The sequence below is a fragment of the Protopterus annectens genome, chromosome 10.part0 (assembly GCF_019279795.1).
Source record: "Protopterus annectens isolate FY-2018-M chromosome 10.part0, PAN1.0, whole genome shotgun sequence".
NCBI lineage: Eukaryota > Metazoa > Chordata > Ceratodontiformes > Protopteridae > Protopterus > Protopterus annectens.
In genome coordinates this window covers 1,078,191,646-1,078,213,721 of record NC_056744.1, presented here as the reverse complement: position 1 = coordinate 1,078,213,721, position 22,076 = coordinate 1,078,191,646, and the positions used below count along the sequence as shown (strand labels likewise).

At 38.3% G+C, this 22,076-nt stretch overlaps 1 protein-coding gene across 1 annotated transcript in view; it reads right to left on the bottom strand.

Moving 5' to 3' along the window:
- The window catches only part of LOC122814240 (cytochrome P450 4B1-like), a 535,277-nt gene that overhangs the window by 15,093 nt on the left and 498,108 nt on the right, over nucleotides 1-22,076 (bottom strand). The window contains exon 10 of the mRNA XM_044086838.1: nucleotides 7,436-7,518. Coding sequence (XP_043942773.1) covers nucleotides 7,436-7,518 — 83 coding nt within the window. The remainder of the gene's footprint in view (nucleotides 1-7,435; nucleotides 7,519-22,076) is intronic.

Below are 22,076 nucleotides of genomic sequence, written 5' to 3'. Positions count from 1 at the left end.
ACAAGATAGACTACACAAGTGCTTTTATTTTTCCAGTACAACCCATACATTCAAGACTCCCCCAACTTCCAACACATTCTAACCTCCTAAAAGTATGTCAATTATGCCAGACAAGGCAAACAATCAGGTGGAGGTTCTCTAATTTTCTACAAAAATAACCTAAAGCCAAAACTCAGTGCCTAAGGAATCTCCTCCTCAGACTCTGGTCCTAAATGGATTCTATTTCCAGTGCATAAAGACAAATCACTACTGATTGCTACAGCCTAATTACCACTCACTGCTTCCCTAAATAAATTCATATCACTTGTGTCTCTGACATCCTTAATAACTGTCACAAAAATAATAGCTTAATCATTCTAGGTGACTTCACTCTTGATTACTTTGGCCCTCTCATCTGACACAGGCACCTTCTTAGCAGACCTAGGTCTCCTCCAACTCAGAAAAGAAGCAACAAGAGCAAACCACAGGTCCTCCAAACACCCCACACTCCACTTGATTATTACAAACATACCAAACTCCATTGCCAACATAAACATTCTGCCACCACCACTAAGTGACTACTGCCCAATCACCTTTACAGCTGTCAACCATTGTATAAAACTACCACTTAACATTAAAAGCTTTCAGAAACCAGAGTAGCACAAATATAGACTAACTCAACAGCTTTCTCTAATACACTAGCTGTAAGCCTTAGCAACTTTATACTCCAGCTGCTGAGACAAATTCTTCCCACTTATCCACAGGCTTTATAAACCCAGCAAAATTGTATGGCTTGTCCACTGTTCTTGTACTCAAACATATTTTAACTCTAAGGGATAAAGCATGTAAAAAATGGAAACAGACACCCACAACTGACAACCATACCTTTTTATAGCAGAAATCTCCAAACAAAGAAACAAGTTACCCTCTTACATTCTGCCAAACACTTCAGGAAAGAGGTTAACCTACTTACAGGAAGAAAACCTTCACACGTCTACAAACACCTTTTAATGTGCTACAGCAAAACCTACTCCAGAAGACTTTCTTCAAAAACTTACCAATCTCCCATCAATAAATTCCACACATCCCACAGATCATACATTGCCCACACTGCCAACATTCATCCCCTTTTCCACTTCAAATGCATATGTCCCAAAGTCTCCATTCTACTTGAAAATACTTCTACTGACACTCCTCCTGGATCTGACAACATAATTCCCTGATTCATATCACTGTAGGGAACATCTATGACTTCCTCTCATCCATACATATAATCTACGTCTCACACAAAGCATCATGCCACATATTTGGAAAACTGATCCAATAACCCCCCCCCTCAAAGCAAACCAACCCAAAAGATACCTCTCATGTCTGTCCAATATCCATCCTCTCAATTCTGGGCAAACTTCTTGAAAATAAAGACTACACCAAACTCTCCCTCTATATCCAGCAGTACCACATGCTCTCCTCCAAACAACAAAGATTCGGACCTGGATGGAGTAATATGATAGCACTTTAGTCCCTAACTGATGACATCCTGTAAAACTCTGATTGTGGCCTCCTTACAGGTGTACTGTTTATAGACATGACAAAGGCATATGGCCTCAGTCATCACTATTTCTCCACAACAAACTAAATGACATTAGCATCAGTCCAGATGTTGCTCCCTGGTTTAAAACTTTCCTCATTGAGAGATACTTCAGAGTTAAAATGGGATCTTCCCAATCAAAATCTGGACCTGTTACCAAAGGTGTACCACAAGGATCTATTCTTGCTCCCCTCCTATTCTCCATAGTCATTAACAAATTTCCTTGTGACCTCCCCTATCTCCCACTTGTCCTCTATGCTGATGACAGGCTACTGATCAGGTCAGTCTCATACCAACTTTTAATACCAACTCCAGTCAGAAGTACTTGAACTCCAACAATGGCTCATAAATTATAAACTGCCGCTCAACCCCATCAAAACCAAAACTATGCCTTTTGGAACACCACAGAAAAGTCACCAAGCACCTAAAATCTGTAACCATCTTTGATGTACACAACCATTCTATAAAGACAGTTTCCACCTTCAAATACCTAGGGCTATGGCATGATTAGTCACTAAATTTCCATTTCCACATAGACAAAGTGAGAGCCAAAATAAACACCATCCTCTTCTGGGCCAAAAAGATCTCCCATTTTCTATCCCAATGAGAAAGAGCAGCCAATGGCAAAGGTGTTCTCCTTTCTCAAGCTGAATACGAGCTCCAGATTTTTGCTTCTGCCTCCAAGAAAAACATTGCCACACTCTAGACTAACTCTAACATCATTGGCTGATTCATTACAAACTCGCCTCTCTGTGAGCATCACTGTATCACCCTAGGGATAGCCAAATGACTTACCCATAAAACAAAGACCTAACTCTACTTTTAGGATCCCAACTCTACAAGCTACAACAGTTCCACACATTTACTCCCTTGCAGCTAGACTTCACAAAAAAAAGAACTCCTCATACAACTTGAGACACTGCTCACAAGCCACACCAGCTCTCATTATCCCTAAAACCAAACTCCACAGCACTGCACCTGCTTTCTCCTCTCAGGCACTTGCTCTTTGGCAAGCTTTCCCCATCAACATTAAGTAAATCAACACTAAATTTGAAATTCAGAATGTAACTCAAAAAGCACTTCTTCATCCAAGCCAAATGATCCTGCATCAAAACAGTGCATATCATTTAGCCCATCTCCTTTAAGTCTTTTTTCCTTCTCAAGATTCCTTGACGATTGCCTTGCTTTAGAAACTAACACATATATTGTACATTACACTCTGCTTGATTGTACATTGCACAGTGCTTGTTCACTGAGGGCCTATATTAGTTTGCCGAAAGTCATTTTCAGCAAACACCTCTTCATTGACCCATATTCAGCAAATATCACTTCTGCGATTCAGTGAATTTTCCAAGGCCAATGAAACAACTGCCCCACAGCACAACAGAAACCACAACTAACTAAATCAAACCCACCCAAGTGGGGGGCCTCACTCCCCACATCCATCCTAATTACATATACCAACTCCGAGATCACACTACAGTGGGGAAAAAGGCAAAGTTGTGTAGTTGTTCAACTACTTCATCGCCCTTGAAAAATTCAGTGAATCGTGGAAATGATTTTCACTGGATATGTGTCAACAAAGGGGTGTTCGCTGAAAATAACTTTCAATGAACTAATATAGACCCGTTCACTGGAATGTATATATACAGTTTTTTTAAAGTAATTAGTCTGAACTGTTCTGCTATTGCTTACATTTCTGTATTTTTTGTTCGTGAAATGTTTTGTATTTTACCCAAGCTGAGCCTGAAATTGGTCAATACTGATCAGTGCACTACCCCGGTAAACAAATGTAAATAAATAAATACACTTGAATACGGGATAACAATATGGAAACTTTACAAGAAAACAAGCATGAATAAATTGGAAAGAGTACAGAGGAAATACACCAAGGACATCCATGGATGTGAAAAGTTAAGTTATTAAAATAGACTAAAATATCTGAACTTGCACATTGTCTCATAAAGACATTTAAGAGGAGACCTTATTCAGGTGTATGAGGCATTTAGAGACAACTACCTCTGGGAATGTTTCCGGTAGTGCTCCTAGTACTTCTAAGTACCCCAACCCTTGTCCAGACACCTCATCTTTATAAACTGCTTCTAAACTCCCACTTTACAGACTCAAAAGCCACTCCCTACAGAATCCTGCCAACTCTGACAAATGTCAAAGCTCTAATAATGCCATTTTCAACTTAAAATCTGTCTCTACTTCCTATAAAAAAGATTTACTACACAAACCTAATTCTGCTCACCCTCTGTATACAATCTCCCATCTGAACATCTAAAGATTGCTGCCACCTCTATTGCCTACCCAATTTCTGTCTTGATCAATCGATCCATTCGCGAGTCATATGTCCCATCTCTCTGGAAAAAAAATTGTATCATTCCTCTTCATAAAGGGGGAAACTCCATTGAAATAAACTTCAGACCAATTGCAATCTTGTCCCCTCTTTCCAAGATCTTAGAAAAATGTATTCATAAACAACTTTTACAACACATACTCCAAGAAAATCTATTAACCTCTGCCCAACATGGCTTTCAACTAAATCATAGCAAAGCAACTTTGTTGCCTTTTTGGACAGAGTCATTAAATCCAGAGATAATTTAGTTTTGTCTCTCTTTTTAGATCTCTAAAAGTTTTGATACAGTCTCACACACCAAACTATTCTCAAAAATGTCTGGTTTAGGCTTTTCCATTATAACAGTCACTTGGTTACTCTAGCTACCTATCTAACCACCTAAAATCAGTTAACTGGCTCTCTCCTTACTCATCTTCTCTCCCAGTTAATACAGGTATCCCACAAGACTCTACTTGGCCCTCTACTTTTTAACACATTTATAAATTATCTACATACATCTGCCAAACAAGCTACACTTATACAATATGCAGATGACTTCACTGTCATTTGTTCAACTAAAAGTCCTTTCCAGTTACAAACTATCACTCAGCAAGTTTTCAACTTTACTGAAAACCGGCTCAGTGACCATCAGCTTTTCCTAAATCCATACAAAACAAAACTGCCTATATTCCTACGCAGTAGTCAAGGTCTGGAACAGTATTCCTAAAGATATTAGAGCAATGCCATGTAGTCACATATTCAAACAATCTTTAAAGAGGTTTATCCTTAACTCCTGGGTCTGCACATGTCTTACCCGAGGCTGACACTACCCGTTACTCCTTCCTTCTCTTCCTTTCTCTCCCCTCTCTTCCTTCTATTTCCCTTGCTCTTAGGATCATAGGAGATTACTAGGCTATCTACGTGGAGGTCATTTTAAACCTAGCTGTTTCATCCCAATGTAATACCACAGAAATTCTAGTCAATACCAAAGATTGCATTTTGTGATGACTGCCCATGTCCAGGAGGGTTGTAGGCTCTATTCCCAGTAAGAATTTACAGTAACCCATCCAGATTCCTCTTGAACAGTGTCATAGAGGTGCTCTGTTTCACATGAATTGGTAGCCTGTTCCAAAGACGCAGCAGTCGCAGGGAGATAAATCTGTCCCTCCAACATGTCTGATTTAAGTCACAGGCCATATTTAGGTCCCTGGAATGGGTTTCCCTAGTCCTGTTTGATTTAAGAATATGCAGCAAGTTCATTAGGTTTGGGTCCTGGACTGCTCTGTAGGCCAGGCAGAAGTCTTCCCTAAGAAGTATATACGTTACGGAGTATAATGACAGGGACTATAGTCAGTCTGCATAAGGTACATGCTGCAGCCCTTTCATCTTCTTTGTTAGAAACCTCTGAGGTCTCTCTAATTGCTGTAGATGCTTGGTACGGTACATGTCAAACAGAACATTATACTCAATTATGGGCCAGATAAGTGCCACGTATAGGGGGGGGGGGGTTATAACTTCTTTTGCTCTCAGTGCAATGCCTTTACTAATCAAGTGTGCTAAGTAGAAAGCTTTCACTACTACAGTACACATTTGGTGGACAAAGTTAAGGTCTAAGTCAACTTATGATCCCAGGTCCCTTACTACTTCAAGGGTACTTAAGGTATTGCTGTTGATTTGACAATGTGAGGGGACACTGTTTGTCCTAAAGGAAATGACAATGCATTTCTTTGCATTCAGTTTGAGACCATGACTAATACACCAGTCGTTAGTCTGCATTGGACCCTCCTGGAGTATACCAACATCATTTGTGGATTCAATGATTGCACCTAGTTTACAGCTGTCTGTAACACTGGTCAGCCACACCCCCTTAGTTTTGATGTGAACTTCTCAGAAGTATATACCAAACAGTAGAGGGCCCAGCACTGACCCCTGTGGCACCCCACTGGTAAAAGGTCTGCTGGTTGATGTGGAGCCACCCACTTTGATAGCGTGTGTCCGGTTTGTGAGCCAGTTGACAATCCATCTTACAACAGAGGAGTTTACATTCAGTTTGCCAAGTTTATCGGTAATGCCTGAATGTGGGACTGTCTCAAAAGCCTTTTCTAGGTCGAGGTATGCTGTGTGCACAGATTTGCCCTCATCAATTGCCTTGGTTGCATTTTCAAAGAAATCTACCAGATTTAACAGACAGGCTGTCCCCTTAACGAAACCGAATTGGGTAGGATCCAGGGTTCGGAGGTCACCTATGTCTTTATTTATGAGGTCCACAATGATATGTTCCATCGATTTACAGATGAGGCTGGTCAGGCTTATGGATCTGTAATTCCCCGGGTCTGTTCCTAGGCCAGGTTAGGTCTTCTTTTTCCCCTTTCCTTTCGTCCCTTCCCTTATTAGCTAAAGCACCAGTTACTTCTCTGATAGCTCTCTACTTTAACTCCATTTCCTAATCTCCCCCAGCTGCAAAATCTCTTTCCTTTCTCTTAGTCATTGCCCATATTTAAAATGCTTAACATCTTTACCATTGGTGATCACTACTGAATGTACTTTACTAGGTGATCAATATCCCATGATTGTTGTTCAATATTTACTGTATGATTTTCTGATCGGACTATCTATCCTGCATGTCGATTTTGTTACTGCAATAATACTATGTAGTTCATTAGGTAGTTTATTAACTGAACTATGTATGTTGGAGCTTTTCTCCCAGGGCCTCCACTGTAAAAGGGATTCATGTCCAGTCGGACTTTCCGGTAAAACATATGCCAAATAAAATAAATAAAATAACAGAGAATCAAACAACCTATGTAGAAGATTATATAGGAAAGAGATGTACTAATTCATTGTTTGAGAGAATTAGGTGATGCATGGAATAGACTACAAAATTACAATAGAACAAGCAGTAATTTAAATATTTGAGTAACATGGATACTTACTATGGGCATAACTGATTTGATATATTGGCAGGCAAGAAGGGCATTATTGACTGTGCCTAAAATATGTGTACATATGCATGAAACATACACCACTCATCTTTGTGCAGAATGGGTGTACTTTCATACAATGCCTGCCTGCAAAAGAATTTTATCCATCTGCCTTGTAGAAGCTACTGTACCCACCTCTGCATATTTTCTGTTTGGTCACATATGACACACACACACACACACACACACACACACACACACACACACACACACACACACACACACACACACACTTAACTGACTTAAGTGACTGTTTAAACTAGAATCATGTACATTTATAAGTCATAACTGTACAGTATCTTATGTTAGAAGCAAGTTGAAACACCTTTTAAAATATGGCTAACATTTAATTGTTTTTAATCTGTTCCTATTGCAGCTGCCTGCATACATTTCAAAACTCTATGGGTAAAAATTTGAATAAATATTATCATTTATATATTAATAGTGCAATTTAATATTCTATGTAGTCCCTCAACAAACTGTTTCTTGTACATACATTCATTGAAAAATGGCACACAACATAATTTAGAAATTAAGGGAGCTTACCTTCCTCCTGCAGCAAATGGTACAAACGCATAAGAATGCCTGTTGGCAGACCTCTCTGGTGAAAATCTTAAAGGATCAAACACCTGTAGGGCATACATTGGTCAGACAAATTAATATACGAGCATAAAATTTCTGACAAACATAATTTCTGTATTTTAACCCAATCTTACTTTCAGCGGAGTATTTTCATGATCATTTTCTCACAAAAGGTACACAAGTATAACAGTAAAATTGTACAAAGTTCAGAAACGAAAACTGGGGGTCTATTTTAGCTGTTTCAGTAAAACATAACCTCATGGAAGCAACTTGATTACAATTAAGTTAGCAAAGAAATGTGGTTTAATTACTTTAAGAAATGTTCAAAGGCAAGCAATTGCTTCTAATTCTAATTCTATCTACAGACTGTAGGAAAGAATTATGCACTACTTCAGTAGAACATTACGTACACATTCATGGAAATTAGCATTAGTGTAGCCTGTGTACTCATACCTCAGGAAGGCCACCACGGCTGCAGCAGCCCCAGTGTAATCATCTCAGAGTCATTTCAGTTTCTTGTATTGATGAGAACAGAAAAAGATGCAGTGTTTAAGTCCGCTGTATACACTGGCGGCTTAGAAACTAGTTTTCCTTGAATTTCCTTCTATGTAAAAATGACAAAATGTATCTGAAGGTGTGATGTCAATAGTTTTATTTAGGTAGTATTTCAGTTGTGCAAGCACAAAAAAGAATGCATAAGTTTTTTCTCTTGTTTTGGGGATTAAATCAGAACACAAGGAGTTAGATATTTTTGTTTTGGAAGAAATCAGTCACTACTTTGGCATAAATGTGGAGCTGGACAGTTTGGTTGAGAAATAATTCAGTTACTACTGTTGACAAAGGTGGGGTTGGTTCCAAGATTAGCCCTGTTCATGCGGTTCATGAATTAGTACTATGCTAACTGCCCTTGTGAGCCATTTTAAGCCTAGCCAATTATCCCTTGTGAGACTCAAACCCTGAACCTTGTGTTTGTAAGGCAAACACCTTAACCATTAGCATTCTAGAAGACCATATGAAAGCTGCATGTACACGTGTCTATACTTCTGATGTCCTCTTAGCTGAGGTTATGGCTGTTAAATCAATTTTCCATTTTGTATACTTGAGGGTGCTGAAGAAATAGGTTCAAAAGCGGGTAGGGCAGTTCAAGTTCTCTGGAGCAGCAGTAACAATTTTTGATCTCATTCAAAGGTTCCCCTGCTGAACATTTAAAACTCTAGTCTGGAATGACACTGGGAAACTCTACAGGTATGGATGCTGAACTGGACGAGAGATATACATTTACTGAGCAATATATCAGGCCTAAATAGAACAGCTGTCCTACATATTGGAGAATCATGGACAGCAATGCAATGTTACAGTAATGATACCTCTTGAGGCAGCACAAGAAAAACGTTTTCCAACTGGCTAAGTAGCATTTCCTTGTGGTAAGTTTCCTATACATCTTACGTATGTTCAGCATGTTTATAACAAACTGGTGCTTGAAGGACAGTAGAGTTAAATCACCATGGCAGACAACTGAAGCATCTTTAGGATGAGATACATGAAGGCCCTTTATTCTGAGCAGTGAAGTCCATTTGCATGGGCAACACCGTAAGATTTCTCTTGGGCATCTGAATGAGGAAGGAGAACCAGTAATATCCATGACAAAAGGATATTATTAGAGGCATCACTGGGTCTATCTCTTTGCTTTCCAGATAATCCATGGTGAGAAGTGGGATCAGGTGGAATGTATTCAGAAAAAGACCAGTCTTTTGAAGAAAAAGGCATCCACTGCTCAAGCTTGTTTGTGAGGTTCTGTGGAGCACAACGTCCTGAGCTGTTTGTTGCTCAGAGTGGCAAAGGGGTCTAATTCTTGGATGCACCAGTTGTGAACAAACCATAGAAAGACTTCCCTTTATAACATCCATCCATGGTGATCTACTTAACTAACCAGTCAAAAAGGAAAACTAGTAAGGTAAACCAAGTACAGCTCCCAAGAAACAGCAAGCCGATAAACCAACAGAATGGTAAAACAGCACAGACGTTTTAATAATCCAATATTCCAGTGAAATCCACAGAAAAGGTGTAAAAACAATTCCACTACTAAGCGCTTACACCCGTTAAAACATCCATGCTTAGTAGTGGAATTGTTTTCTTGGGAGCTGTACTTGGTTTACCTTACTAGTTTTCCTTTTTGAGTGGTTTGTTGTGTTTCATTGCCGACAGTTCCTGAGTTTCATGTTTGGCGTTCAACCGGCTCTATGGAACAGCTAATGTCACAGTATTTCCACATAACGACACAACTTATCAATTTATTCAGAGAAAAGGGTATGACTGTTAATGTTCCTGTGCCTGATTTTAGAACACAAGATCCTGTGTTAACTGAGTCGCAAGCTGAACTCTATACACTACATACCCCGCCTACAACTACTGAACTACGTGACTTCAGCAATGCTGTGAATTCGAGTCCCACTAATGTGGATAATAACAACAGAATTGATAATAATAGAACCTCCAATTTATCTAATTCATCTGTTAGTAATCCTAACTCTTGTACTAACAGATTTGATGCTTTTTTAAATCCTATATTAACTGATTGGAACTTTGACGTCAGGCGTGCTACAGGACCAGGTACTATTAAAACCCAGCTGGCCAATTTTGAACTTAAACTTAAAAAGTTCAAATCATTACAAATGGATAACGCCTTTTTGGAAAAATCGATTATGCTCAAACAAGTGCCGAAGGGCTTAAGAATGTTTAAGCTTCCAGCGGGCTTTGTTGTTGGGTCCGACGGATTTAAAGAACTTGATTTTTTTGACCTTACAGGCTTGGAGCTTATGGGTATTATTATTTGCAACAACAACCAAGGGTTAGATTTTTTAAAATCTGAATTGGGGCAGATCAATGACAATATTACTAAAGACCTGCTTTTTGAATTTAACAAGCAACAATATGACAACATTTTGCACAAAATTGACAATTTTGTAAGCAAGGGGTTAGATCTGAAGACTCAGAAACTTAAAAGAGATACTTATGATTATGCTAACCGAAAGGCGTATTCCCATTTTAGAGAATTTCAAAGAGCCAACAACTACAAAGGCTCGAGCAGGGATGGTTTTCTGCGTGCACCTTCTCAAGGTGACAATTATTCTGTTCAAGAATTGCCACATGGTGGAGATGGCAGCAATGACTTTGAGACTGAAATTGACTTGTTCTTACGCAATGATGATTTTTTAGATCCCCCTTCTGAGGTGCTCTGAACGTATCCGGGAGTGCAACCAACGTTTCCAGGGGCCATCACCATGGAGAGGAACACTGGAGAGATCTCACAACAACAGGAGATAGAGGCCCTAGGTACTCCACTGGATTCTGTTGATAACAACTGTTCCGATGAGGAGTTTATGGACTTCCTCTCGCAATGGGACATTAGTTTCACTAGGTCTGAGATTTTTTTGTATGATGATATTGCTACACTACATGAACCATCACATAATATTTTGGCTTCAAAAGAGGTGGTTGATTTTTCTGTGCCACCATCACTACAGGTACAATCTTTTGTTTCTGGCTTAGGTGATAGTTATACTTTGAATTCGGATTCAATACCGAGTTTGTTATTGGACAATGACTTATGTGGGAATTTTAATTTTAATTTGGAAACTGAATTGTCGTGCAAACTTGTTAAGGTCAACAATGTATGTCTTTACAACTTTACTAACTTGGAGTTGACTGATGACTATTTGTCTTTATTTGAGAAAGGTTTTACTTTCGTGCCTAATTTTATAAACGAGGTGGCTAAACTTTTAGTAAATCTTAGGTTGTATACTAGACAACTGAATTTGCAGATGTATTTTTTTAAGAATTCTAATTTGTTGAAAGAGCTAGTATTGGGGCCTAAAAGGAAAAGTACTTTCATCCCCCCATCCCACCCTAGTATATACATTTTCGAGTCTATGTGTGAATTACAGATTAGAAGGTTAAGTAGATCGACTGATTATCAAACGGATAACTTGACTACAGGTGAACGTTTTTGTTTACGAGAACTGACATCCTCTAACCAGTTTAGGGTTATGAAACCTGTCAAGGGCGGAGGGGTTGTCATTATGTTGTTCACTGATTATTCCAACAGAATGTCTTGTTTATTAAATGACGCTAACTCATATATTAGAGTATCACAAAATGAGTTGAACATGGCCTATTCTAAAATTGATTGGCCTCTTTATGAATGGCTTATGAAGGGTGTCATAGATAATAATGAATATCACTACTTATTAGTAGATGCTCCTGTGACACCCTCCATTTTTGGAATACCCAAGATCCACAAAAGTTTATATGATCCACCTTTTCGCCCCATTGTTTCTGCTAGGGGCTCTAAAACTGAAGCTATGGCTTCTTTTGTGGATTTTTACTGTACAAATATAGTTAGCCATTTTGCACACATTTTGCGTGATTCATGGCATTGTCTAGAGGTTATCAGACAAAAACATTTTGATGAGCCTTTTATTATGGTTACTATAGATGTTATCAACTTTTTTTCATTGATACCTCAGGAGGAAGGGTTAGACATGTTTCGGACCTGTCTTGAAAAATTTAGTGACATGCATACTGTTAAACTGTCACTTCTTGTTGACATAATGGAGCTTATCTTAACCAACAATTTTCTATCATTTGAGGGTGAATTGTATAAACAAGTTACAGGTGTTGCTATGGGTGCAAAATGTGTGCCAATTTATGCTACCTTGTATTAGCACAATGGGAATTAGACAAAGTGTTTACATCACCTTTTATGCAGCATGTGTCACTTTACCTCTGGTACCTTGACGATTTGTTAATCTTTTGGAGGGGGCCAGTCGACATGATACATACTTTTGTCGAACATCTCAATAACAGTACTAGTTTTCTTAAGTTTACTTACAAGGTACATGGCATTAGATGTAATTATCTGGATATTTTGCTGTATACCAAGGTAATTGAAGGGGTAACCAGATTAGAGTCTAACATTTTTCGGAAAGAAACTTATTCGAACAACTTTTTGCATTTTCAGAGCTGTCATCCTCTTTTCCAAAAAAAGAATGTCGTAAAGGGTCAGATGGTTAGACTCTCCATGTTAATTAGTGAAGATGTTCACTACGGCTTGGAGATTAGTAGTTTAGTCGATATGTTTTTAGAAAGAGGGTACCCCTTTAGACTTTTTGACTAATATTAGAAATGAGGTTGATGGTAAAAGACATTCTGTTTTTAGACCCATTTTATTAGGTTGGTTACTTAAAGAGACCCAAGACTCTGTTTACTGTAATTCTTCCACTGTTTCTGAGAACTTCAAAAGAGCCATGATTTTACCCTTTAATGGGTACTCTGACAGAGCAGTTACAATTTTAAGAGAAACATGGCATTATACTATGGATAAGGATAATACGCAAGTTATTGGTAATTCGCCACTTTTTACATACAGTAGGGGGATGAATCTAAAGGAGCTGATGGAAAGGGAAAGTTTAAATAGTGGAGCCTATAGGAGTTCTAATATGAATAAATGTGGTTCGTGTAGTGTATGTAAGTACATTAATAACGGTCCTTATGTGGTAGTTCAGAATTTTTATAAAACTATCAAGGGTATTGTAACTGTAATACCAGGAGAGTTGTTTACATCACTACATGTCTAAGTTGCCCTACATTTTATGTTGGTAAAACTATTAGAAAAGTTAGGTTAAGAATTCTCAAGCATTTAAGAGACATTAAAAATAAAAGGACTAGTAATGCTCTATATATGCATAGTTTAAAGTGTGTGAATTTTACTAAGTTTTTATTTTTTTATTGTGGATAGGATACCAGACAATGACAGAGGGGGTAATTTCAAGATTTTGTTGGAAGTCCGAGAGACTTTGTGGCAACTTAGACTAGATGCTTCTAGACCTCCTGGTATTAATGATTTTATTTCTTTGTCCAGTATTTTAAAATACAGATCTTGTATTGTTTGGGGAGGTCTTTTAATGATGATGTTTATTTATTTGTATTTTTTACATTTTATATATATATATATATATATATATATATATATTTTTTTTTTTTTTTTTTTTTTTGCATAATTATATATTTTCATGAGTTGATTTCACTTTAAATTATATTACCTGGTTAAGGTATATTTTCTGGTGATTTGTTGGTTTACAGTGCGGGATTTTTTTAATTTACTTTAGACAGTGGTTTTTGTCAAAGTTTTTACAACTCTGAAGATGCCTGAATGTTTTAACGGGTGAAAGCGCTTAGTAGTGGAATTGTTTTTACGCCTTTTTGTGGATTTCACTGGAATATTGGATTATTAAAATGTCTGTGCTGTTTTACCATTCTGCTGGTTTATCGGCTTGCTGTTTCTTGGGAGATGTACTTTGTTTACCTGATCTACTTAACTAGTTTGCCACTCAGTTCAAATAAATGAGGATATAGACTAACCTTAACATCATCTGTGAATGAAGAGCTATCTTCTACGGAATCATGGTTATCTTGCGCAGAGTCCTACAATGTTTGTTCATGTACCATACTGCAGTAGTGTTGCCTATCAACATCTGCATACAACCAGGCTTCCAGATGGACTTAAAGGCTCTGAATTCTTATTATCAGTGTCATCACCATCTTTAACTGTGTGTGTTTTCTTTTGACTGGCATCTCAAACCCGTGAAGTAAAAGGTCTCTCAAGTGTGCCTTCTAAGCTAGATCTGAAGCATCTATCATGTTAGATAGTGGGGTTATTGTTTGAAGGGTGCCCCTTTGTTTAATTTGAACTGTTGGGACTACCATTGTAACTCTTTGGAGATGCAGAATAGCACAAGGATCACCTCCTCCAGTGACTTTGAATACTGACTTAAGGTACTTCTCAGGTACCACTGGAGTTTACTCATAAGCAGTCTGGACAGATGAACACTTAGTATTGTGAAGGCCATAAATCTTACTTCAGTCAGGAATTCCTCTGACTTGAATGATTTATTGGAAGTACTGCACCAGAGATTACACCCTGCCTGAAAGGAGACAGGCCCTCTGTTTGCTGGAATTCAGTTAAGAATGCAAGGAGACACCACCTTCTTGGAAAGGGTGAGGTTTGACTTGGAAATGCTGAATGAAAACAAGTTTTGAAAACAGTCAGTGTTAAACTGCAAGTCCCTCTCTGCCTCCCCCTGAGATAGTGCCTGAAGGAGTGCCTGAATATCCTGCATAGGATATAACAGCCGGCCAGCTTTCAAAACTTCAGGGAACCTTATACATGTCCAAACCACTAGTCAACTCAAGTTGAGCTGACAGGTTTGGGTGCCAAGATATTCGGAGTTATCATGCTATGAAAGAGGGAGAATGAGCCCTGAGAGGACATGTTAACAACAAAAAATAAATATCCACACCTTGGCATAAAAACCACAACAACAAACAAGAGGGACAGAGGGAGGGAGTGGCTACGGCAGCAGTGATCATTCGAATATCTACTGCTACGGTGATTTTACTTACACAGCTGTACTATGTTTTTCATATAGAACAACTGGAAGCTGGAAGGAGAAAGGTCCATGAGCCAATGCAAAATGGTCCTAGGAATGTCAAACCTAGTCTTGGAGAAGGACTCTTGCTTGTAATGCTTTGTAAAAGTATGTACAGAGGACCATGTTGCTATTTCTAGTACACTTCTAGAGTCCAAACCTTTCCAAAAAGTCACAGATGAAGCCAAAGCCCGGGCAGAATGTGCCTTGATTCTGCCTGGAATAGTTTTATTTTGGTGGGAATAACAAAAGGTAACAGCCTGAGACAACCATTTGAAAACTGTCTGCTTTAACAAAGGTTGCCCCCTCTTCTTATATTCATAAGAAATGAACAACTGATTAGAAGTTCTGAAAGATTTTGTTATGCCAAGAAAGTATCTGAGTTGTCTAAGGTATGAAGTATACTTTCTCTCTCATTTTGCGGTTCTGAAAAAAACACAGGGAAATCGATAGTTTGGCTTAAAACTCAGCTACTGCTTTAAGCATAAAAGAATGATTAGGTCTCAAGAAAGCCCTAACTCAGTGGAAAGTGAGCTAAGACTGACCCACCATAACAGCTTGCAACTCAGACACCCTTCTTGCAGATGTCAGAGCAATCAGTAAAACTGTTTTCTATGCTAAGAACCTCATATCAGCCAGATAAAATGGTCGAAATGGAGCAAGTGTTAACATCTGTAGCACAAAATTAAGATCCAAAGAAGGAGCCATGGTTATCTTGGTGGTCTCTTATGCAAAACCCTTTTCAAAAACATTTTAACCTCAAAATGCCTTAAAGAGGGGGATCCATGGGCAGACATGCTGACATGGACAACAAAGGAACCTTGATAGAGGAGTAAGATAGGCCATATGAAACTAACTCACACAAATACTGCAAAACCAGAGAAACACTAGCTCTGGTTGGATGCTGGTTATGTTGTTAGCACCTAGAAGAAAGTCTTTTCCATTTACTAATATATGCCTTTCTAGTAGCAGGTTTTATTGCCTCCGTTAGTAATTACATTCTCAGTAAACAGATGTCTGAAAGGTATTAACACCTTATCATCCAAGCAGTCAAGTGAAGTTCTTTGGGGCTGGGATATGTCAAACACCCCTGTTCTTGTGTAAGTAGATCCAGTCTGTGAGGAAGCTTGTGGTAATTGTCTGAGTGTCCAATTTCAAAAGAAGGGAGAACCACTGTTGTCTGGGACAGAAGGGAGTCACCACAGTGATCTTGGAGAATTCTGAATCCTCAGAAGTACCTTGGATATCAGTAGAAAGAGCGGAAAAGCACACAGATATGTTCCTGTCGAAGGAAAAGAAAATACATCTGTCTTTCAGGCCTTCTTGCATGGCATCCTAAAGCAGAATTTTGCCAGTTGATTGTTCAGTGAGGAAGCAAAAAAAGATCTACTTGAGGAACTCCCCACTGATATATCAAATCTTGGAAGACCCCCTGATCTGATTTCTATTCATGAGGGTCTGCATTTGTCCTGCTCAGCTTGTCTGCTAAAGAGTTTTGCTCTGATGGTATGCTGGAAACCTGTAGGGCTAGATTTTCTTATAAAACTATATCCCATGCTAACATGACTAGTCTGCATAGGGGATAAGACCTGGTTCCCCCTTGCTTGTTTATATAAAGCTTGTGGTATTGTATGTAACAACCTGAAGTGGTTCTGGGGACCAAACGTGATTCATAGAGTGTCGAGTGCTTCAATAAAGGCAAGCATATTTTACATTTTTGTGTACGTCTGTCTTTGCTGTCCCTGATACCCTGCACTTTTATCCCCTTGACACTGCCCCACAAGCAAAGGTTTGAAGCATCTGTGGTGGGTGACTGCTTTGGAGGAGGGCAAGGAGGGAACCAGGGGAGACCAGGATTCAGGGATATCTGATGTCTCAACTCTTCTTACAAATCCCAGAACTGGAATCTGAAAAGATAATGGGTATTGGTGCTGGGACCAGAGAGAGACTTCAGATTCCACTGTATCTTTCTCATCTGTAATTTTGCTAGAAGTATCAAGAGAATCATAGATGCCAAGAGACCAAGAATCCAGAGTTATTCCCACGCAGTGACTGAAGTATGACTGGAAAACTGCTGGAATAGATCAAAGTATAGATCTATTTTTCCCTGTAGAAGAAAAGCTCTTTGTAATCAGGTATCCAGCAGACATTCCAGGAGCACAATTCTTTGTGATGGAATCAAAAAAGACTTCCGAATGTTTCTTGGAATCCCAGCCAGTATAGGAAATCTCTTACCCAGTGACAGATTCCTGACACTTTGAAAAAAAACTCTGCAGAGATAATGAAGTGGTCAAAATATGGAAAAATGTGGACACCCTGTAGCCTTCAATGAGATACAACTAGAGCCAGATACTTTGTGAACACTCCAGGAGGACTGGATAACATAAAGGGAAAGGCAGAAAAATGGCAATGTGATCCAGACACATAAAACCTTAAGAAAACATCTGAAGTCCGGATGGATAGAGATGCGATAAGCATCTTTTAAATCTAAAGCTACCAAAACAACTCAAATGAAGAAGAAGAAATAAAAGATTGTGTAGTGAAAGCATTTTGAATTAAGCACTATCATGAACTGTTTTAAGAAAGAAAGTTTTGGAACTGGTTTCCAAGCGTTTTACTTTCTTTGGCACCAGAAACATTCTTTAATAAAAAACCTCTTACACCGTGGGAAGGAAGAATTGTTTCTATTACCCCCTGAGAAAGCATGTGCTGTTGGACTGGAGGGAACAGTGGAGTTTGGTCTGTTGGAGTGGAATAATTTCCTGGAAAGGAAGGATTTCTTCCCACTGCCATCTGTACCCTTGCTGAATCAGTCTCAGAACCCATTTGTCTGGAACAATCTGTTTCCATAGAGAGAGAAATGGAGATTCAGACTTTCTGAAAGGGATAAGGGACTGCCAGGGTTGGAGGAGGAACAAACTGCCCTTTGGTTAGGGGGTTCCTGCTTTATTTTTGGAACTTCCTGCCACTAATTTTAAATGTCTGCTTACCAGCATATTTTCAAGACTGTTTTGTTTCTTGCCAAAACTGGACAAGGGAGCAGAAAAACTCTTGGAAAATGTAAAGGAGGAGGGCTGAGAAATCTGAGAGATTCCCTGTATCAGTTTATCCCTCTAATCACACTTTTAAAAACCTCTGCAGCAGAGGGACCAAAAACTGAATCTCTATCTTAAGGTGAATTTCAAATCCCATTTTTTTACCTCCTCTGGAGTGTTTTCAGAATGCAAGGCAAGCCTCCTCAACACAGTACCAGTGGAAACAGCTCTGGATGTAGTTATCTACAAAGTCATAAACATACTTTAAACAGTGCGCAGTGATCTGAAAAAAAAAAAAAAAAAAAAAAACTAAACAACAAAAAGCAGATTTTCCTCACAGGAAGGAGCTGCAGAATAAAACATTCTTCATACTTCCACAGTTAGTCTGAATAAACTTAAACATATCAGCTTGACCATACAAAAAATTGTGTGACAGTCAAGAAAAACACATACTTCTAGCTTAAAAAGTATTTCCCAACACAGGAAAGTAAATTCAGACATTAAAAATAATATGTGGAAGACTTTTTCCCCAAAGGGAACTTATCTGGTCAGCAGTGGAACAGCACACACTGACTTGTCAATCCTCTGAAGCTCAGAAAGGAGCACTGTATTCAGGGACAGGCTTGACACCCAAGTATGTCTTTTTAGTCAGGTTGGCTTGAGCTATCGGTTTGAGTGTCTGGAAGGTGCCATGAAGCTTTGGAAGCTGTCCACCTGTTAAATCCTATGCAGGTAGCTTGGACAACTGCGAATGTTATCAATATGAAGAACATCAGTTTAAATGGTGAAGCTTGAAATGCATCAGAAGCACTGACACAGGAGTACAAGTCAAACTGATAGAAAGAAATACTGAAAATTAAGCATAATGTTGAATTTTAACTGAATAGAGTTGCACAATATAATATTTTGTCTGAAAATACATTTAAAGCTTGTGGTTCGAACATACCTCACAAGTTCTTAGAGCAAGAAATCTGGACAAAGCCATTTATAATGGGGAGGGGACAAAAGCCAAAATATAGGAAAGCTTTTTAAGTTACTGCAAGTTTAGAAAATTGATAGAACATTTTTTTATCAGCATGAATTTTTTGAAGGGTATGAAGTCTGAAACTCAAATGTCTGTCATTATTTTCTGACTTCAACCCTCAATGATTTACCAATGATTTGCCAGAAAAAACACAATTTTATGTGAAATGAACCTAAAATATGAGGCAAAAATCTGGACATTCTGTGAAAATCTGTACAATTGAGAGGTATAGGTTAAATGGCAGTATATAGGGGGCTATGTGCACATTGTTATATCTTGGCCACCAGGGGTGCTTCTGAATTTAAAAAAAAATCATAAGAAATACAAGCTCCTTTTTTCAAATTGTAGCCAATTTTACTAATATTCTGGGCTATCTGAACTGTCAGAAGCTATGGATGGGTAAAACAAATTAACAGTATAAAACATACAAAGATCTTGGAAAAATGAGTAGAAAATATAGGTATCATTAACTCATATGTCTGCCATTATTTAGTGACTTCTCAATGACCTCCCAGAAAACAACAAATTTTATGAGGAACAGACCAAAAATATGAGGCGAAAATCTGGACAGTTGAGAAGTATGCATAAAAAAAACACTTGTAGCCACGAGTATGGAAAGAATAGAATGGTTAATATTGTGAAGGGTGATCAAACTCACATTTGCACTGATCAACAAGACATGAATAAAGTGATTAGAAAGAGTATTACCCACTGCTTAGAGTTGAAAAAGTGCTATGTTCCAAATGCTATGTTCTTTATAGTACTGACAAAAACAAGAGTATCTAGCAGACAAAGCTGAAGAGAGCTGTAAATTGTGTGATTTTATTCCACAGTTAGGAAGGTACAAGTTTTTTAGACTTCCATTTGTTTTTTCATCAGTTACTGCATATGGAACTAAAACTTTTAAAGTTGTTGTAAATCATACTAGTGTGAGGTCAGATAAAAGAACAGACAGCAAGAGATTGATAAAGCTGCTGAACAGATACTTTCAAGCTAAACTGAACTAAACCTGCACCCTCACTTACCACATTACATCAACTCACTCAGGATTCCTTTAGCTTAGTGGAAAGCTGGATTACTCAGATCCAACTTATCCTAAATCCCAAAAAGACTAAATTGGTTCTTTTCACCCCTAACAAATATATTCCTTCCTCTCTATCCTTCTCAATCACTTCCAGAAATGGTACTATCACCCCCTCTGATCACACCAAACTCCTGGGTGTAGAAATTGACAAAAACCTACAGTTTGATGTCCACATCTCACAAACCATCAAAAAAGTCCATAAAAAGGGAACGCTATACAGACACAAAAACTTTCTATCTAAACAAGCGAGAATCTACCTAGCCCAAACCCATCTATTGTCCATTCTAATATATGCAGCACCAATCCTTACCTATATCAGAAAACATGACCTTGCTAGATTTGTGACATGTTACAACAAAATTGCCACGTTCGCTAATAACTGCACCTTCAGAACCCATCACTGTCAGGCTCTAATGGAACTACAATGGCTAGGATTTCCCCAACTACTCAATCAAATCAACTAATTATTGCCTACAATATTGTGAGACATCCCGATAGAACCCCAGCACTGTCACCTACTCATGCCCTACAAATCAAATTGTCCCCTTCGCTCCACTGACAAATCATTCCTTTGCATCTCTAAGGCTAACAACACTGTAGGTAAAGCGCTACTATCCCATAATGTAGCTAAATCCTGGAATAACCTTCCCCCTGCTTTATCTTCTGCCTCCACTATTATGCTGTTCAAAAACTCACAAATTACACAATGAATTCCTGGCTATGTCCATGCACTAACTAATCTTTACTGTTTCTACCACCCCAGATAGCTTCATATCCAATTATACCTACTGTAATTTTTCTACAGTATCAGGTATTTGATTTTTCTGCTCAAGTTTTTAATAGTCATACTAGCTCATGCTAAACTTACACTAATTAATTTCTAAGTAGTCTCTTTCTGCTCTATAGTCAGTTATAATGCTTATCTAGTGTCAATTTCTGTATCGAAAGTTGTACTTTTTATCTAGTGTCAGATTTTTTTTTTGTCAAAAGTTTTATTTTTATGGTTGTCAATTTTTCCTTCTGTATAGATAATCATATTGTTATCATATTGTTCAACTATTTGTTTTTCTGTACTGAATGTGGAGCTTTTCTCCCCGGGCCTCCACTGTAAATGGACATGTGTCCAGTCGGACTATCCCAGTAAACAAATGTAAAATAAAATAAAATAAACAAACAGCAACAACTGTGAAGAAAAAGGATTAAACAGAAGTACATGGTCACATTCAATGTCTAGGGGGTGAAGCCAGACACAAAAAATTAAAGCACTTTTGCAACTATCAATGGCATTACAGAGATTGCTAGAAATGCTGCAATATCTTGTTGAGGCACCTGTGACTGGAACTACAAACAAGAATAAAAACAAAAAAAAACTGAAGTGCTCAAAAACGTAGTTACAAGAGTTGCACCATTAAAATATTAATGTAACAATGCTTTACTAGAAAGGCTCACCCAGACTCTGCTACACATTGCTGTGAGGGAAATGTTAAATGTTAGTTTGCTTTTTATTTGTTGTATTACTTTATTGCCTTTTTCTATTTTGAATACTGTGATTTGTTTTATTTACCATGTGTTTTACTTGTATTCTGTTTTTAACTGCATATTAAAACTTGAAGAGAGACCACAGCACTGTCTCTTGTGAGTCAGGCAGAAATTAGTACATGTCAATAGAACAGGTCAGTTAAGGTTAATCATCTGTGAACTGAGGGGGTGGAGCTAGGAACTAAACCTTCTATTTAAGGGGTAAAATAAAAATTTCAGAGCTTTACTAGAAAGGCTCACTCAGACTCTGCTACAATTTGCTGTGAGGGAAAGGTTAGTTTGCTTTTTATTTGTTGTATTACTTTATTGCCTTTTTCTATTTTGAATACTGTGATTTGTTTATTTACACACCCCCGGATTTACTAGTCTTCTGTGCAGGACTAATCTAGTCCTGCACGGAAGCGGCAGTGCGCCATGCATATTAATGAAAGTGAGC